Genomic DNA, 17,132 nt, shown 5'->3' with positions numbered 1-17,132 from the left:
CATTATTCTAGACCAGGGTTACCTGATTTAAAGATCATGTATACACACCACCCGTGCCCTTCTTTATTTTAAAGTATGTTTAAAAATAATGTAAAAATAATTTAAAATACTGCTTATAAGTTTTTTCCCCCCTACTTAACTAACACTTAGATAATGTTTACTATGTTCTCAGGCACTATTCTAAGTATTTCATAATTTCTTTGAGATAAATTTTATTATTGTCCCCATTTCACAGATGAACAAATTGAAGAATGGACAGGCTACATATGTAACTGGCTTGACATCATATCACCAATTAACAGTACAGCCAGTACTGGAACCCAGGCAGTCTTTTCTCCAGCATATGTCCTCTCTGTTAAATGCTACCTCTCTCACCAGCACTGCTACGCTGTGCTGCCTCACAAAAACGGTTTCAGCATTTTTCTACAAGGACAGGAGTTTTTATTCACACCCTGGTCTGAAGCCATATACCACACCTGTTACAACTAACTAAGAAAGCGCACCTGAACACTCATGCTGTTTCTCCTGAATACTCAGAAACATACACAAATGAAATGTCGAAAAAATTGATATATACCATTATTCCTACCACTCAAGGGACACAAAAGCTACAAAGAATTCATGCAATGAAAAACTAAACCTAAAGTATCTCTGCCTTTTTATTCCAACCTTTTGCAAAGTTCAAAATATTGTCCTTGGGTCTTCTAGCTTCAACCTCTATCTTCAAATTGATCAATACTGAAATCATAACCTCTCCCAGAAGGTCTCGATGAGTTTTTACCAATTTTGTATCTGGTCTTTTAGCTTCCCAAAGTATATGCTACTTTGTCCTTATCACACTTGTGACTTGTGACACAGTTATTAAAAATGTTGTAGTTACAAAGAAAACATAACTTTAAAAAGTGCCTTATAAACTATCATTTTGATATGGATATTATTATTGTCCCCCTCTTCAAATGAAATCAAGACTCTTGGGGAACAGCCTTCAAAATTCATGCAATTTTTTTTAGTCTGATACTCAAATAAAATAAAGTTAGTGTGCCACTAGTATCTCCTTCCTTACCAACCAAAAGAATAAAACAGAGAACCAAGTAAAAAAAAAAATTATGGTACACCAAGTCAAATAAATGCTATGTGCTTCATAATGATTATGAAGACTGCCTCATAACACAGAAAAATACTTAGAATAAGATGCTAGGTGAAGGAAGCTTAATAAAAATGGGATATATGTATGACTAAAGTGATATAAACAATAAAGACCCACATGTATATATGTAGGTGTATGTAAACAAAAAAATGACTGAAAAAAAAACTCCTAACAAATATTTACAGTATTTACAAATATTTACAGTATATACAGCAGTGAGATTGGGGTATTTTTTGCTTTTACTTTTCTTGATTTTAAAACTTTTCTGTAATAGAGTTATATCTAGAACATATATAACTTAGTACTAAAAATTACCCTAGAACAGTACTTTCTAATACCTTGCTTAGTAATTTGCTCTGTAGCTGAACTACAAACACAAAACATTCATGACACTTCATACCTGGCACCCGGGAGATCATCTGACATAAATCAACACTTAAGGCAGCAGCTCTTTGTAAGAGATAACCCCAGGAATGCATCTGAATCTCATATCCTAGCAGAATATCAGGATCATATCTAAAAGAATGAAAAAATTGAACAAAGACCACACATTTGAAACTTTAAGCAGAAGAATTTTCTTCATGACATAAAATAGAGAAATAAAAATCTATAGTCTGTTTCTCAGATGGGGAATGATTACCTACAGAATTTCTATACTGGGAGGAAGGGGGTGATTAGTTTTTGATTTGCAGCTGCTTTTATAAAGCAGCATAGATTTCACTTAGACTATGTATTTATTTGCTGTGACTTAGGAAAGAGGCTTATAGAAACTGGGATGGGGCAGGTTTCCAGAGGTCCAGGAGCGGGGCTGGCAGAGAACACACCTGGGCAGGGCAGGCTGAAGTGGGAGGGTTTGTGTGGTCACTGCATTCTAAAAAAGATCCCCAGGGCATCCTGGAGCCACTTCTCTGCCCTTATAACCTGAACCGTCCTTGAACTGTTTCAATGCTGACAAAGAAAATGAAAATGCCTTCCTTTCCCACTTAATTTTTGTGATGACATGAAGCAAGGCCTCAGTAATGACAAGCCTGTCCTCTAAACTTAAGAGGAAGGGGACTCGGTGGCATGTGCAACCTGTCCAGATAATTATCATTTAACACCCGAAGTCCACATTACAGGGTGACATTAATTCACTGGTGTGAGCCATGTAGGGTGACTTTGCAGTCTGTGGTGTAGCGGATCATGAACAGATTACCTGATCTGTTTTGAGAACTGGTTTTGCTATAGCTTATAAGGACATCACAAAAATTTCTCATTTTTAATTCCTGAGGACTTAAGTGGTGGATGTCAAGAGAACTATGTTCAAGCTTCTGTAATAGCATTCTTTTTATTTTTCCTATTCCTTAAAAACTATATGAAAATACATTCTATAATGTAAAGTTAACATCACTATCTGGTGATCTGTTGTGATCTGTTTGTGGTCCAGTTATACCAGACTTACAGAGCAGCCCTCAAATTTGTCAGGAAAATAAGATAATGTACTATTACCATGTGCTTTTCTGTATACAAACAGTTGAAACTTCTGAGGAAATCACTTAACAAACATTTATTAACTAACTTAATAGGACAGCCAAATGGGCCTTTTAAGAACCTACAGAAAAGGGTTTTCTTGGCAGAAGGTGCCACGTGGCTGGTAATCCTGGAGCAAAAACAGGACTGCGGCAAGAGTGTGGAGGGACAAAGCTAGGAAGGCGGCGAGCAGCAGGCAGGCGGACGCCTTGTCACAGGGGCCTGAGGTGAGGAAGGCGGGTGAACCCTAAAGGGTGCCCAGAGGCCCCAGGGCACTCAAGAGAAAAGAAGATCCAACTCATTAGCCGGCCTGATCCTGCTCCGCAGTCCTCGCCGTAACAATCCAATGCCGGAACACACTGCTGCCGAGAGCAGCTTCACCTCTTCCGTTAAGGTTAAACCAGAGCAGTTAAAAGATGAACCATCTGTATGGCACGTGCATCTCCCTGTAAAACTAGGCGATACCTAAATCTGAGGCACTGGGGCAGAAGCATCAAGGCTGTAAGGCCCATCAGGGATGGATTCACGGCCTCCCTTACACGGGAACCCATGGCGCTGACGGCTTCGTTCCCGGAGCAGCTCAGGACAGGCAGTGGTGTGGCCACGGCAGACCTTGATCTTGGGAGAAGAATCTGAAGACTGCTGGAGTTCCCAGCACATTTATTTCCAAGCACAGGTCCATGAAGAGGACGCAGATGATTACACAGCCTTTCTGTTGTAACTCTCGCAAAGACAGCGCTTCTGGTTTCTTCATCTGAATCTCTCTGCTTGGTGAAGTGTCTTGCCACAGACCAGAACTATCATCCCAGGCAGCTACTTGCTCTGCTGGGGCAGCTAATAGAGTTGAATCGGTGTACTTGCTTCTTAGCAGTATTTTGAAAGTGATTTTTTCTTGATTAAAAAGTTACTGATTTTACAAACTGCTACTGTTCAGAAAAATAACAAAGTTACCCTGTGCCTCTCTTAATGGATTTATTAATCATCTTGTGTTTTTTCAGAAGGCTTGTGTCATTGTTTTGGTATTTTTCAGGTATGTGTATTTGTTTTTTGACCTACAGGCCATTTAGTCTTTAGAGACTCTTAAAGCTGATAGAATATCTGTTTAATTTCAAAGTCCCAAGGACTCCCATTTCTTCTGGTGATTATAACAAAACCATGGTGAACTGTTCTTCAATTTCTGTGAATTGTATTCACACTACTAGGTTTCTAAAAGTTAGAGAAAGAAGGTTGGGTAGATGGGATTAGTGGTGAAGAAAAACAAAACCAGAGAAAATGGAAGAAGCAGAAACAGAAATATGAAAATAATTTCATTTGCTTAGGCAGAAAAAAGCTGCTTCATGACCTTTATTTTAAATGACCCACTAACACCTGTACAGGTGAGAGATGAGGGGGGTTTAACTAAGGCAGTGGGAGTGGGCATGGGTTGGGGGGAGATGAACTTAACAAGTAATTCTGATGTTAAAAAGAGAGGATGCAAATTGTGAATGCAGGGAAGAGAAAAAGGGAAAAATCAAAGCTTATATTTAAGTTAAGGAGGCTGGGAAAAATATCAAATTATTCAAGGAAATACAGAAAGAAAAATGATTGTGACAAAAAGATAATGGATTTGGTTTTACTTGTTTAGTATCACTTTATACTACTTTTTGTCTTTGCTATCTGAGAAGGTAAATATTAAGAATGAAAAAATAAAGACAATAAAGTTAGAATATGCATCTGTATTTTATTCAGTTTTATATTTAGCGCCTAGCACTGCATCTTACACAGAGTTAACATTGAGGTACTACTAAGAGGAAACTAAAGCTTAGACAGATAAGTAACTTGGTCAGGACAATACAGAGCTGGCTGGCTGCAAAGTACTCAAACAGGGGGAATGAAATAATCTTTGAGGAGGTTGCTTGGACTAATATATAAAGGACATAACAGAACTGAAATGTTGATATTTAAGCACTTTTCTTCTCTTTATAATAATATTTTTCTTAATGACTAGTGTGTTAGTTCATGTTACGGACATTTAAGAAAGTTACTACACTTGCAGGTGACTGATAAAATTCTCAGTGTCAGCAGGTAATCCTGTTGCTGGAATATACCCAACAAGGAGCACATAAATGTGCAAAGTCCAGGGACATTACTGGATGTGTTCTGGCACACAAAATAGTATCAACTGAAACTCTTACATGCTCTTTTTTTGCTAAGTTGCTTGCAGAAATAAAAGTGTGGGCGCCGAAGCATCTGACATGTGATGACAATCTCTGTGAGCAGAGACAAGGCCAGAATGACAATGGCAAAAGCTCAGGTGGATGGGAGTCCACTCAGTCACCAGCGCTGCGGGCAGGACAAATACACTCCTCTTTCCTCCTCCCTGGGGTGCTGGTAGCAGCATATAATTTTTGATGCCCTGACATTTAATTTTGTTGTGTTCAGAACATTTTGTGGTTTTCTAATTTTCACAATGCTTTATGTTAACTTGCTCGGATTAAATCAGATGTTGAGCCTGCAGAGTAACACCCTGATCTTTAGTGCAGAATCTTGTCTCGGTTTTACAGGGAAGAGCTCAACCACAGGAAGCAGGACAGGAACGGCTGAGTGTGGTAAGTGCCCAGGGACAGTTTTTAATCACACATCAGGATCCAAAGGGTATTTTCGGGCTTGCTTTAGACCTTTAAACCTAAACCTAGCAATGAGCCGAAATCTTCAGTTCCTAAAAGAGTGGAGCATTTAATAAGAGAATCCATGGCTACCAAGAGTTTATTCTTGAGAAAATGCGAAAACTTTACTTATTTTTTGTTAAAAAAAATCCTTTTCAAATTTTGACAAGATTCTATTTTCAACTATCAAAACCAATTATCAAATAGTCAAAAGAGATTTTTAAGAAACTATGTGCACAAGAGCATGTACCAGACAGTCCTAAGTTTATGAACAGATTGTATTTCAAAGCTTTTTGGAAATACTGGCTTGTTTAGGACTCAGAAAACGTTTTCTTAAAAAAAAAAAAAAAGGTACTGAAAGGATGGCTGGCCCCCACGGCAGAGAAGCCTATTTCCTATTTAATGAACAATACAACTTAACAAATACAATTTTCCATTATCTCACTACCATATATTAGTCATGCTAAAATACAACTGGGGAACCTAGAGGCTAAGCTAATATTTCTCTTTCACTGGCCCCTCAATCTTGAGAATAGAATATTCTCTTTCCTACTCCTAGTCTGATGGAAAAGGTGACATTGGTGAGAGTAAGGGCACAATCTTTCCAGGGGGGATAACTCTACTTTCAAGGGCCACAGTATCTTTACCTGTATTAATCAGCAATAGCAGGAAAGGACTCTCTGAATGAAAACTGGACAAATCAGAAAATGTAAAATAATACCTCTTTATTATATCTGCAATTTCCTGAAAAAGCGCTTTCTCATCAGCAGCATAGGTAACTTCTAGTCCTGTAATTCCAGATCTTATAAGTAATGGAGTCTTATACCTGATGTCTACAAAATAAACAGAACATTTATATATAATTGTGTAAATAATAATATCCCTTACTTTTGAATGAAATCATGCTACTGGAATTCCTTAAACAAAGAGAGCATTCCCCAAATATATAAGCAACCCAGTTTTTGAAAATTTCCTTAAAGGGTTTCTAGTTTAATGTGCAACTGAAAATTCAAGTTAAATATTTTCAGTTGTTTTCCTGAAAAGTCTGTATTCACAAAATTCCTCAAAATAACCTGAAATTTTGTCACTTGGAAAGAAATTTGATTACTTTGTTTCTGTCTTTACTCTTTCTATAGGAAGAGCTTTCCTTAGTACACAGTATTTTAATCAGTGGTAGGTTGGAAAATGTTTTACAGCCACCTCTCCAGGAAAAAAAAGCTCTGATTTATACTGCTTGCCTACTTCTGTGATGTAAAGACTTCACACCATGGCTGATTTCAAACTGACAAAGTGACATCAATTAGTTCGAAAAATTCATGAAAATTTAGCAATTGGCTCTTGAGCTGGTACCAAGAACCAGCTCAAGAACACCACTGACTAAACTGCAAATTTCTATATGGTTTTGTTCTGTGCTAACTAAGACTTCTTCCTCAGGTGACTGAATTGACAGTAGCATTTAAAACCTCAGAGGGACACTTGGCATTTTACAAAATGCCTTACATGGTGTACTATGATGAGCCTCTGAACCAAAAGTATATGTATTCAGGAAGAGATATAAACAAAATCAGAATATATCTTAAAAGTCTCTTAGAAGCCATTGATTTACAGTGGCAAGTTACCCTAAAAGCAAAGAAAAACTCTGTATCAGCAGCAAAATGCCAGCAGTCATACAAAAGGAAGATGTTCTCCCAACCTAGAGACATATAATTATGTGAATTTAGTCTTAACAACTAGTATTGCATAAAATGATATTTAGAACGTAGATATGCCAGTTGGAAACTTTACTGAGATCTGAATATTGTATTGTTTCTGACTTCTGACAATGACTCAAGTAAGAAAATGAACCCAAGACAAAGCTAAACACAACCCTCCCTGCTCCCCACCTCAGCAAACGTTCTAGAAAGGGGTCCCTTATGTTCCCTCAGTTCGAATCTCTGACACACAAACTGCCCCACAGAAGGTTCACCCTAGGGTTTGTGGGGGTGTGAGATCTACAGAAACGCACCGCACCTTGACTGGAGGCTGCCCTGTCTTTGTCGATCACTACGGCGCCCGTGAGCTCCGTTCGGTCTGTGTCCGGCAGCGCGGTGTCAGACGAGACGCAGTAGAACACAGCACAGATAGGATCAAACTCAGGGTCTGGCTCTAAGTCTCGTCTAGTTCGAGCATGTAACTCCACGCTGATGAGGGTAAGATTTTGAATCTATAAAATGAAATGAAAATTACACTTTCAGACATTTTTTGAGACGTGCTGAAGGAAGTATGTTTCATTAAGAATCCAAGGAAATATGTGTGTAAAACTACAGAAAAAATGGCCATAAAAAATATAGTCACACTTTAACACTCTACAGATTAAAACTAAAGATTTTTACTTCTAAGATTAGGTTAAGTCAATTCATGTTTTCTTTTTTAAAGAAAATCTACTTGTGCTATAATTTCTGTGACAATACATACCTAAAAACTTTGTTTTTTAGAATTGCTCTCAATTTTCTCAATTCCTGTTTGAGAAATAGGATGACTAGTCTAAGAGGTCAAACTGAAGCCTTATTTTTTACTTTCTACCTGTAGTTCAAACTGAACAGAGAGAGATCTTTTAGTTTCAAGCTCCTATTAATTCTGTTCATCTGTTAATTCTCTACTACTTGAGAACTACTTAAATTTAGACTTTTGTATATACTGGACAGATTTTTAATTATAGTTCTTCCTGGAAAAAAAAAGTCATGAGAATCACATGGTATCAACTACACAACAGCCTCATTTTCCCTGTGCACATTTTCTCTGATATGTAAGGCAAAACCAAGTAAATTGTGCTTTCTACATTTATTTTCCTATGCTAATAAAAACTTTTCTTAACTAAAACCCTTAATTCTCTTTCTAAAATCAAGACAGAGTAAGTAGAAACTCTGGGCAAGAAGAATACAGGCTGGATTCATGATTACAGCTGGACTTACAGCCATCACTGTACCAGTAACATGCATGTACCTGGTGATGGAAACCAGATTACTGTGACAATATTGGTAATTACTCAAATCATACAAATTTAATAAAGGGTTATCTTTTGTATTTATCTGGAATGCCAACTGTTCAGGAAATGTGAATACAAAGCTCTCACCAGCGACTGCAGAATTGAATAGATCTCTTTGGAGGACAGTTTGGAGCCCAACCAAATTAAAAATGGCCCCATGGCCCCACAGTTCTGCTCTTTAGAGTATATCCTGCAGGTGTACTCATACCTCATACTTGTAGTCAAAATATGTATACAAGGATGCTCACTAAAGATTATATTTTCAGTCTTCTATAAATTATAAAAGACAAAAAACCTAAATGTCTATTAATTGGCAAATGATTACATAAATTATATGGTATCCACATACAATGGAATAATGTGCAAACTAAAATTTTCAGAAGAATGAGCCAGATCTGTATGTCCTAATACAGACCGATCACCACAATACATCAATAAATGGAATCAAAGAATGTAGTATGCATCCATATTCATAAAAATTGTTAAGCACATCCATAGAAAATTTCTGCAAAGAAACATGAAAAACCCAGAACTGCTTATTGTCTTTGGGGAAGGAGACTGCTTAGCGTGAGGTGGGAGGGAAGTTTACTTTTCATTGTAAAACTTTTTATCCTGATTGAATTTTTTTACAAGGTACATGCAAGAACATTAATTACGCATGTAAAGGCATAAGGAATAATAAAACAAATATCTACAGATCCACCACTTTTCTCTAAGAAATATATGTTGCCATTTCCATTTTTAAAAAACCTAATATTAAAAAAAAAATTAAACCAAGTAAAATGGGAAGCCAAGGTAAAAACTTGACTAAAGACGATTTCAGGTCAAAAGAACTTTGGAGGCTGACTTATTTATTAACTAGGCCAAATTCCACTCAAATTTTGCCTTCCTATTCCTTGACATAAAAATGCATTACTGATTTCAAGGGCTCTTTTTTTTTGAAAACAAACATGGAATGAAGAGATGAAGAGAGATTTACTGAGTGTGACTAGGAAAGAGGTAGATGAGAAAGGGGCACAAGGGTTATAACCCTTCTCTTCAGCACTGGGTATGTGCAGAATACAGAGAGATTAGCTCGGCCAATTGGAAATAGAAGAAAAAATGCAATGGGCGCAATTTCATGCAGATTTGTTGGTGTTCGTTCCCCCTCTGACCACCAGGTGGCCCCTTGGCGTGTGCCTGGAGATGAAGAAGTTCATGCTGGGACGAAGCAATGAGCTCCAGGCTGGACCTTCAAGTATTTTAACTTCAGGAAGGCCCAAGATTCTGAAATGGGGTTACATAGGATAAAACAAGAGGGTAAGAACAAGATTACATTTTTCAAATAATAAAAGAACAATCAAATATAACAAGTCTTTTTCTTAAGTCTATCACATTTGCCTTAATAAATATTTTTCAACAAAGTATTTAATTTTCTAATTTTGGGTGTGTACTTGATAAGGTATGTAATCCTAAGTTTGTTATTCCATTTATCTGGGCTTCAGGGTATAGTACAGGGCCAGGTAGGTAAAAGCCTGAAATGAATGAGTACTGTTGAATGAAAAAATGTACAAATAAATACTTATGGAGTGAGGCTATGTTTCAATCTAATTCTTAAAAGAGTATAATTCTGAGTTCAAATTTAGGGTAAAAATGACAATAATTAAATTTTATCTCAGTCTATGCTCATCCAATCCTTAGAACAGTTTAAGACAGAATTGACTTGAGAATAAAAAAACAATAAAAAATCAAAACCTCTGCTCTAAGGGCAAAGACATAGACTGTATAAACCAGCATTGTACAACAAAAATACATCATTAAAGTTGCATATGTTAATTTTCTGGAAATCACATTTTTAAAAAAGTAAAAAATAGGCTAAATTAATTTAAATACACTTCCATTTAATCTAATACATCTACAAACATTACCCTTTCAGTATGTAATATGAAAAATTACTAATGAGATATTTTACATTTTTTTCCTATTAAGTGTTCAAAATCAGTGTGCATTTTACATTTATAGTACATCTCAATATGGATGCTAAATTTTTTATGGAAATACTTGAGCTGTATTTAGATATCGTAAAACTCACTATTAAAAAAGTTTTACAGATCTAAATTGCTCCAAGCAAACTTACAGGTTTTCAATAAATAAATGAGTCAAGTGTCAGTTTTTTTAATTTTAATAAAACTATTAAGCTCTCCAGAGCCACGTTGCTAGTGGCTGCCACACTGATGGCACGAAGAAAGTATACTCTGATTTCCACCTTATTGCCAGTCAGATAGATGCTCTCAGCTGGGCTCTGTGTTAATACAGGTACATTTACAGTGGTCCATTCGCACCATTCTCCAGTCCATCCCATGACTGGTACACCGTTTTACAGGGTGCCTTCCTCGTCGCTGGCATGGGGTTTGCTGTGCAGGTAACCAGATTACACAGAGTGCAGCAAGCACCAGTCCCCTGAGCCAGCCACACAGAAATACAAGTAAATATCCCATGTGAGATGTGACATAACATTCTAACACAACAGAGACTAACATACTGATTTTCCAATAGTCAAAAAGAAAAACCTAATTTTAGCTTCTGTAAACTGAATTTCAGTTGTAAGATTTGTGAAGCCACAAAGCAGTCTCAGTAACTAATGACTACCATAAAAGTTTCTCTATTTTATGTAGGTCTACGAAAGAGTAAGAATAGTTAAGAACAAAATGAAGATTAGCAGGTACAGAATTGAGGGTGTTCCTCCCTCCCTGGAACGCTCCCACACTCGCTCCACAGGGCACAGGGACAGTTGAGCCATGGACGCGTTCTCGCCGCTGTTTACCTCATGTAAAGCCTTTGCCTCCTGCAGATTTTGTATGCTGACTTTGAAACCGTAAGTATTGTTTAAGGATGGTCCATCAATCTGAGAAGTTTCTTTCTTTGGGGTGTTTACTGCTGCAAATTGATTCTATTAAAAAAACACATAGCCAGAGAAAGATAGATGAGCAATCATTTTCTTTGTTTTGATTACTTATTCCTATCCTACTTGGATTATAATGCTTCATGTGTTTAACAATACATGATAAGCTACTATCATCTCTTGAAGCCCAAGAAGGAACCATTAAGCATTTTATTTAACATTCTCTTCATAGTAATTCAAGATAACAGAACTGGATATACACAGAAATATCTGATATAATCTGCAAGCAAACATACATTGATTCTTGAGATTAAAAACCCCCAATACTGAGAACAGCAGTCCTGTTGGAGGCTGGTGTGTGTACTACGTGGACATCGAGTTCGGTCTTTTTCAGGAGGAGGACAAGCAAGCAATGTATTTGCAACTAGTTTGGCTAAGTTCATAAATGATTTGAAATTCTGAGTTTGTATTTTACCCTAACACAGTCAGTATATGTCTGAAAGATAAATTAAAACATAAATCATCTTCAAGGGTTTAGAAGGAATAACATCTTATTTAAAACATTTTCCCCCCAGTTTCCAAACCCACTGACCATTTCCCCAAAGTGTTTATTTTGATAACACACTTGTACTCTTTTTTAAGATACACAGCTAATTCAGCAGCACTGATATAAAAAGAGAGGTCTTAAGAAAGTATTTATAATCTCAAAACAGAAATACTAAAATATATAATTATAAAGTTAATAATATTAAGAAGTAGTTAATATGGAAGTGATTCCTATTATGTATTTCCAAGGATACGTGTCTAATGTATGTCTTTATATAAATTTTTTCTAAGTTAACTATTACCATATTTTAGTATTTGAATAAAGACATTTATGATATTTAGTAAGTAATGTTGTGTTCCTTTGTCACTCAGTAAAATGAATTGAAAAAAAGCAGTAATGTTGTATTTGAGAAAATTAAGAAATCAAGAAAAAGGATATATTTTTGGTGGGATCAAAAATCACTTACTTGAGCTCTGCTGTCATTGGATTGTTCTGATTTTGCCAGTAATCAGTTAATATATTTGTATCCTCATAATCCACATTTTGGCTATCATATTCACTTTCTCTGTAATATTTGTATTTATATATAAGAATCTTTGAGATCCCAATTACAAAAAAAAAGAAAACTAAGAAAAAATTGGGCAATTTCTTGTCTCAAAGATATGTAAATAAAATGATGCAAAAATATAATAAAAAAAAATTGAGACACAAAGTTATCAATTGTATAACTGAAATCTAAGAATAAGAATGGATCTTTCACTGATCCTTAAGCACATTTATCATATTACCTTTACTGGTGTTAAGAGCACTCTTCTTCTAAGAGTGTCAGTGTTACTTCCTTTCTTATGACTCAATTTCTGGGTTTTTGGTTCTGTAGAAAGAAATTTCAAATTTAACAAGTACATCAAAATTGACTGCTTCTGTTCTTTTTTTAAATTTTTGTTGTTCCAAACTCTTAAGTACCATCTGTGAGTACTGTCCTGTAAATCCCCCCAAAGACTTCAAAATTTTTAAATGAAACTAATTTAAACCTATGATCCCCACCAAACTAACTTTAAAATTTCATATTTTTAAATAAAAACATTTAGATTTTAATTACTGAGTTTTATACTTCACTTATTAACTAAGGGAATCATTTAATTCATTTACTCACTTATTAATCACAGATTTATGATGATGAAAGAATTGATACAGTTTCTAACTTTTGGGGTCTAGAGAAAAAATTAGACACTGCTCAAACACATACAGAAAAATGAAATTATAACTGGGGTAAGTATAACAAAGGGGAATAGGGAATTTTTATCAAGTCAGGGAGATTAGGAAGGCTGTAGATGGAATGGGAAGAGCAGTCATTAGGAACGGAGTGGAGACCTTCCCAGATTACTGAGCAAAGAAATGGAGACTGCTTAGGGTGGATAAGAAGGTCCAGGCAGGCTGCGGAGAACTAATCAGCTGGGTGTGAAGCTGTGGTGATGGATGCAGAGGCAGAGATCTGGGGATTTCAGGAACCAAAAATCGACAGTACTTGGTAAAGGACTGGAAACCACAGGACGGGCAGTGAGGAAATCAGGTGTCTGTCACAAATAAATCCCATTTCTTACCTGTGCAAACTCAGTGACAGAGTTGGTGGCACTATTCACTAAGGACAGCTAAAGAGGACCAGATGGCTTCTACGTGTGGCATGCACGTGTGTGTGAGTGTGTGGGTGGCTGTTGGTTGAATGGACAGTGAGGTCACTGAGCTGGAAAAATACTGACCATGTGGTGCTTTTCAGCATTTAGGCAGCTTGATACAGTGCTCTGGAGCTTAAAAAAGAGTTCTGAACCAGTAACGTAAACTTACGAGTTATCTGTAGTAATCCTGAGGGCAGGAATTAGACCCTTTAGGGACAGAAAAAGAGTGAAAAAGGCTTAAGGTGAAGCATCAATAAACCAACATGTACATAATAACTAAGAATGAAAGACAAGCTCCAAAGGACAGCAAGCAGGAAGGAACGCGGAACAGGAGAAAGCGGGGTGAGAAGCGGCTCCAAGGAGGATGGTGTGTCCGCCGGATACTGGCTGTCACAGGGGCATGCGACAGAGGCTGGAGCCGCCCGAGAGCTACTCTGCTGGGATGGCGGGGGTGGAATACAGCCTAAAATGGGCTGAGAAATGTGCAGGAGGTGAAGCATGGAGCTGCCCAGTTAGAGAAACCTTAATGAAATCTGGCTTTGAAGGAGGGAGAAAGAACAGATGTCAGGTCAAGGCAGTGTTTGGTTTTCTTTGTTTTAATGGATGGGAGAGACTTGGGTGTATCTTAAAGCCAGGAGGGAAATCAGGTAGAAGAAAGTAAGGTTTCTGAGGGCATTCCCATACTTGACCCAGAAGGTAAGACAGGGCGGAAGCAGATAGAAGTAGATTCCACAGCAGACAGATAAAAAAGTTTCCATGTTGAAAGACAAGTACCAAATGATTTCACTCATATGTGGAGTATAAGAACAAAAGAAAACTGAAGGAACAAAACAGCAGTAGAATCACAGAACCCAGGAATGGACTAACAGTTACCAAAGGGAGAGGGACTGGGGAGGATGGGTGGGAAGGGAGGGATAAGGGGGTGGGGAAAGAAAGGGGGCATTTCAATTAACATGTATAGTGTGTGTGGGGGCACGGGGAGGGCTCTGCAACACAGAGAAGACAAGTAGTGATTTTACAGCATCATACTATGTTGATGGACAGTGACTGTGAAGGGGTATGTGGGGGGACTTGGTGAAGGGGGGAGCCTAGTAAACATAATGTCCTTCATGTAATTGTAGATTAATGATACCAAAATAAAACTAATAAAAAAAAAGTTTCCATGTTATGCTGTCTTTCCAAGACATAAAATGATAATCTCTCATTAGCTGAGCTAAAATCTCATGTAAAAAGCTCTCATTTTCATTACATAGTCAAATGCGGTTTTGGTTTCTAATCTTTGAAGAGCAATTAGGGGGCCTTGGTTATGTGTGAGCTCCCCACCTGCTGATAATGGGCTAAGGCCGGCGGTCTCAGGAGGCCTTTCCACAGGTCTTCTCTGCGGGATGGGTGTGCTGTGAAGGCGGAGGGCCTCGCACGCCCTGGTTCTCGCCCTGACGTTGATGGGAGACATCACCAGAGGCTCCGGAGGCTCACTGCAGGGGCTTTTCTGCGTTCCACCTTTTACCAGCTGTAACGGGTTCTCAGTGGTCAGGGAATGCAGTTCCTCCACCGGGGACGGAAGGCTGCCACCTCCATTTAATGTTTTGGAATTTGGGGATGTTACTTGTTGCCAAGGGGGAATTACTGGAGAATCCGGGGAGCTGTAACTAACATAATAGGCATCGCCATCTTCTTCTTTCTCAGGGTCATTTGAAGAAAGAGCCGGTGGCAGCGCCTGACCTTCACTTACAGTTCCACTGCATCCTCCTGTAGATGGTGCCTGGAAAGAAATCTGAGAATCACCAGCATCTTCCTTGGCATATGCCGTAGTGGGGAGCACGTGTGGAGCTGTACCCGCTTTTGGAGGCACTACAGGTTGGTCGTCTGGGTTAACTGAGGAGGTGAAGTTCTCAGCAGACATTTCAACCGCAGCCAGCTCAATCTTGCACAGTTTCTTGGAGCGCTCATATTCTTTGGCTTGAAGCCATGCTTGAACCAGTTGTCGACTTGGGGCACATTTGCAAGGCATGATCACAATTTTTTTATCTTCAACCATTTTATGGCTAATACTTGACCCTTTATTGACAACTGGTTGGCCATTGCGAAGGGGGGATCCTGGTCTTGGATTCTGAGTCATAGCTGAGAATGCTGTTTTCCACAGACAAAGTCCTTCCAAGGAAAAGTCTCCTTCAAACTCAGCCAGATTATTTGGAAGTCGAGTTTCTACCATGAGAAGCCGTCCACCAATCTCCCTATAAACAACAAATTTTAGAACAACTGCTTTGTTTCAAAGAGCAATTACCAAAATATTTAGTCCCCTATCCTAGAAATTTTTAAAGTTTTCTTTGGAGTCTTAAAAATTCCCACCCCTTTTTTCCCTTTCAACAATGGTCCCCAACACATATGCAGGTACACTCTACTGTTAGTCTCATAGAGATGCCTACTACATTAATTTCCTTTGGAAGGGCATCATTGACATCAGGGAAAGAAGGCCTTTTTTTTGTTTTGAGTGCCCTACGGTGTCTTCTTCTAATCAAGGAGATGGCACAAACTCATTGGATTCCTTTTCTCTACTCATGTTGACTAACTTTCACTGTTATCACATATGAATATAAAAACAATGAAATAATTTATCATCAGAGACTATATACCTAGATTTGATCTATAGTCTCTTTCTCTATATTCTGCATTCTCTGGTACTTACAGTAGGTCAGCAAAGAAGGATGGTTCAAACAAATCTTTGTACTCCCCCCAATTCCCTCAAACATTAAAAAAAAATCACACACAATTGAGGAAAATCACAATTCTTTCTCCGCCGTATACAGCAGTTTAACTCTAATCTAAGAATTGAGGAGTGGGCAGAACCCACAAATGCATGGCTAAAATGCTACTCACGTGTGTGTGCGTGGTGAGTGTGTGCACACGCGCATGTGTGTGGGCAGTGAGCCACTAATTAAAGAGTGGCCTGATTTAGTGTTTATTAGGCATAAACATTGAGCTAGACCTCTCTCTCTAACATGTAACCACCGGGACTATTTTCGCTTTCCGGAACAACATGAAGTAAGTCTTCTTCCTTTATGATTTTTCTTTCACGGATAAGAAGCCATTTCATAGTTTTCCCAGTCACTAGGGCACGATTTCCCAAGTGTCCTGGCAATTCTCTAAATAAAACTCAGTGAACTGGGTTCATGTTTTCTGATTTGAAGCTGCAGAAGGTACATCGGTTCCTTTTCCCCTTTGCACAGGAAGATTTTGGTCCCAAGCAGTTAATTTCATAACCAGAATGTGGTACCTTCCCTGCACCCACCTCCCAGTTGTACAAGGAATTAGAATTATTGCTTCTGACGGAAATAAGTATGCATGTCATGTGACTATATCAAACTCTAATATTAATGATAGAGACCATACTGAAGTAAAAAAATAACAAAAACCAGTGAGGTGTGGTAAACTGACCTTTCTTGAATATTATTTGCAACAGGGTAACTGCCATAACTCATGTCATAATATGTATCAAGAGTCTTAAATTTTTCAGTAATTCTATTTCTAGGGCTGTGAGAAAAAACTCCAAGATACAAGAAATTCTTTATGAAGAACATAATTACCTACAGTGGTAAAACAGGGAACAACCTTTCTGTCCAATAATATATTGGACAGAATATTATGCAGCCATTTAAATATTTCAAGAAGCTCGTAAATTTAGAAAATGTTCATAGTACTAATAAA

At 37.8% G+C, this 17,132-nt stretch overlaps 1 protein-coding gene and 1 long non-coding RNA gene across 7 annotated transcripts in view; one reads left to right on the top strand and one right to left on the bottom strand.

Moving 5' to 3' along the window:
- REV3L (REV3 like, DNA directed polymerase zeta catalytic subunit) overlaps positions 1–17,132 on the bottom strand; it is a 180,440-nt gene that overhangs the window by 48,405 nt on the left and 114,903 nt on the right. For all 5 annotated transcript variants that reach the window (XR_012124656.1, XM_073220768.1, XM_073220770.1 and 2 more), the window contains 6 exons: positions 14,751–15,661; positions 12,543–12,625; positions 11,130–11,255; positions 7,312–7,504; positions 6,023–6,134; positions 1,548–1,663 (listed from right to left, as the gene is read on the bottom strand). Coding sequence is in view for 4 of the 5 variants with exons in the window: in XM_073220768.1 (XP_073076869.1) it covers positions 1,548–1,663; positions 6,023–6,134; positions 7,312–7,504; positions 11,130–11,255; positions 12,543–12,625; positions 14,751–15,661 (1,541 nt within the window). In the remaining variant the exon portion in view is untranslated. The remainder of the gene's footprint in view (positions 1–1,547; positions 1,664–6,022; positions 6,135–7,311; positions 7,505–11,129; positions 11,256–12,542; positions 12,626–14,750; positions 15,662–17,132) is intronic.
- On the top strand, positions 1,710–15,245 carry LOC140845777 (uncharacterized). 2 transcript variants are annotated; one of them, XR_012124662.1, is made up of 4 exons: positions 1,710–3,686; positions 5,200–5,244; positions 9,487–9,625; positions 11,440–12,524. It is a non-coding gene; the product is annotated as an uncharacterized lncRNA (long non-coding RNA). The 2 variants fall into 2 exon arrangements; XR_012124661.1 differs by lacking the exon at positions 11,440–12,524 and adding an exon at positions 15,114–15,245 and having other exon boundaries at positions 1,717–3,686.

Source organism: Manis javanica, chromosome 13 (genome assembly GCF_040802235.1).
Source record: "Manis javanica isolate MJ-LG chromosome 13, MJ_LKY, whole genome shotgun sequence".
Classification (NCBI taxonomy): domain Eukaryota; kingdom Metazoa; phylum Chordata; class Mammalia; order Pholidota; family Manidae; genus Manis; species Manis javanica.
Note: the sequence above shows the minus strand (reverse complement) of the source record. Positions and strands in the feature narration are given on the sequence as shown.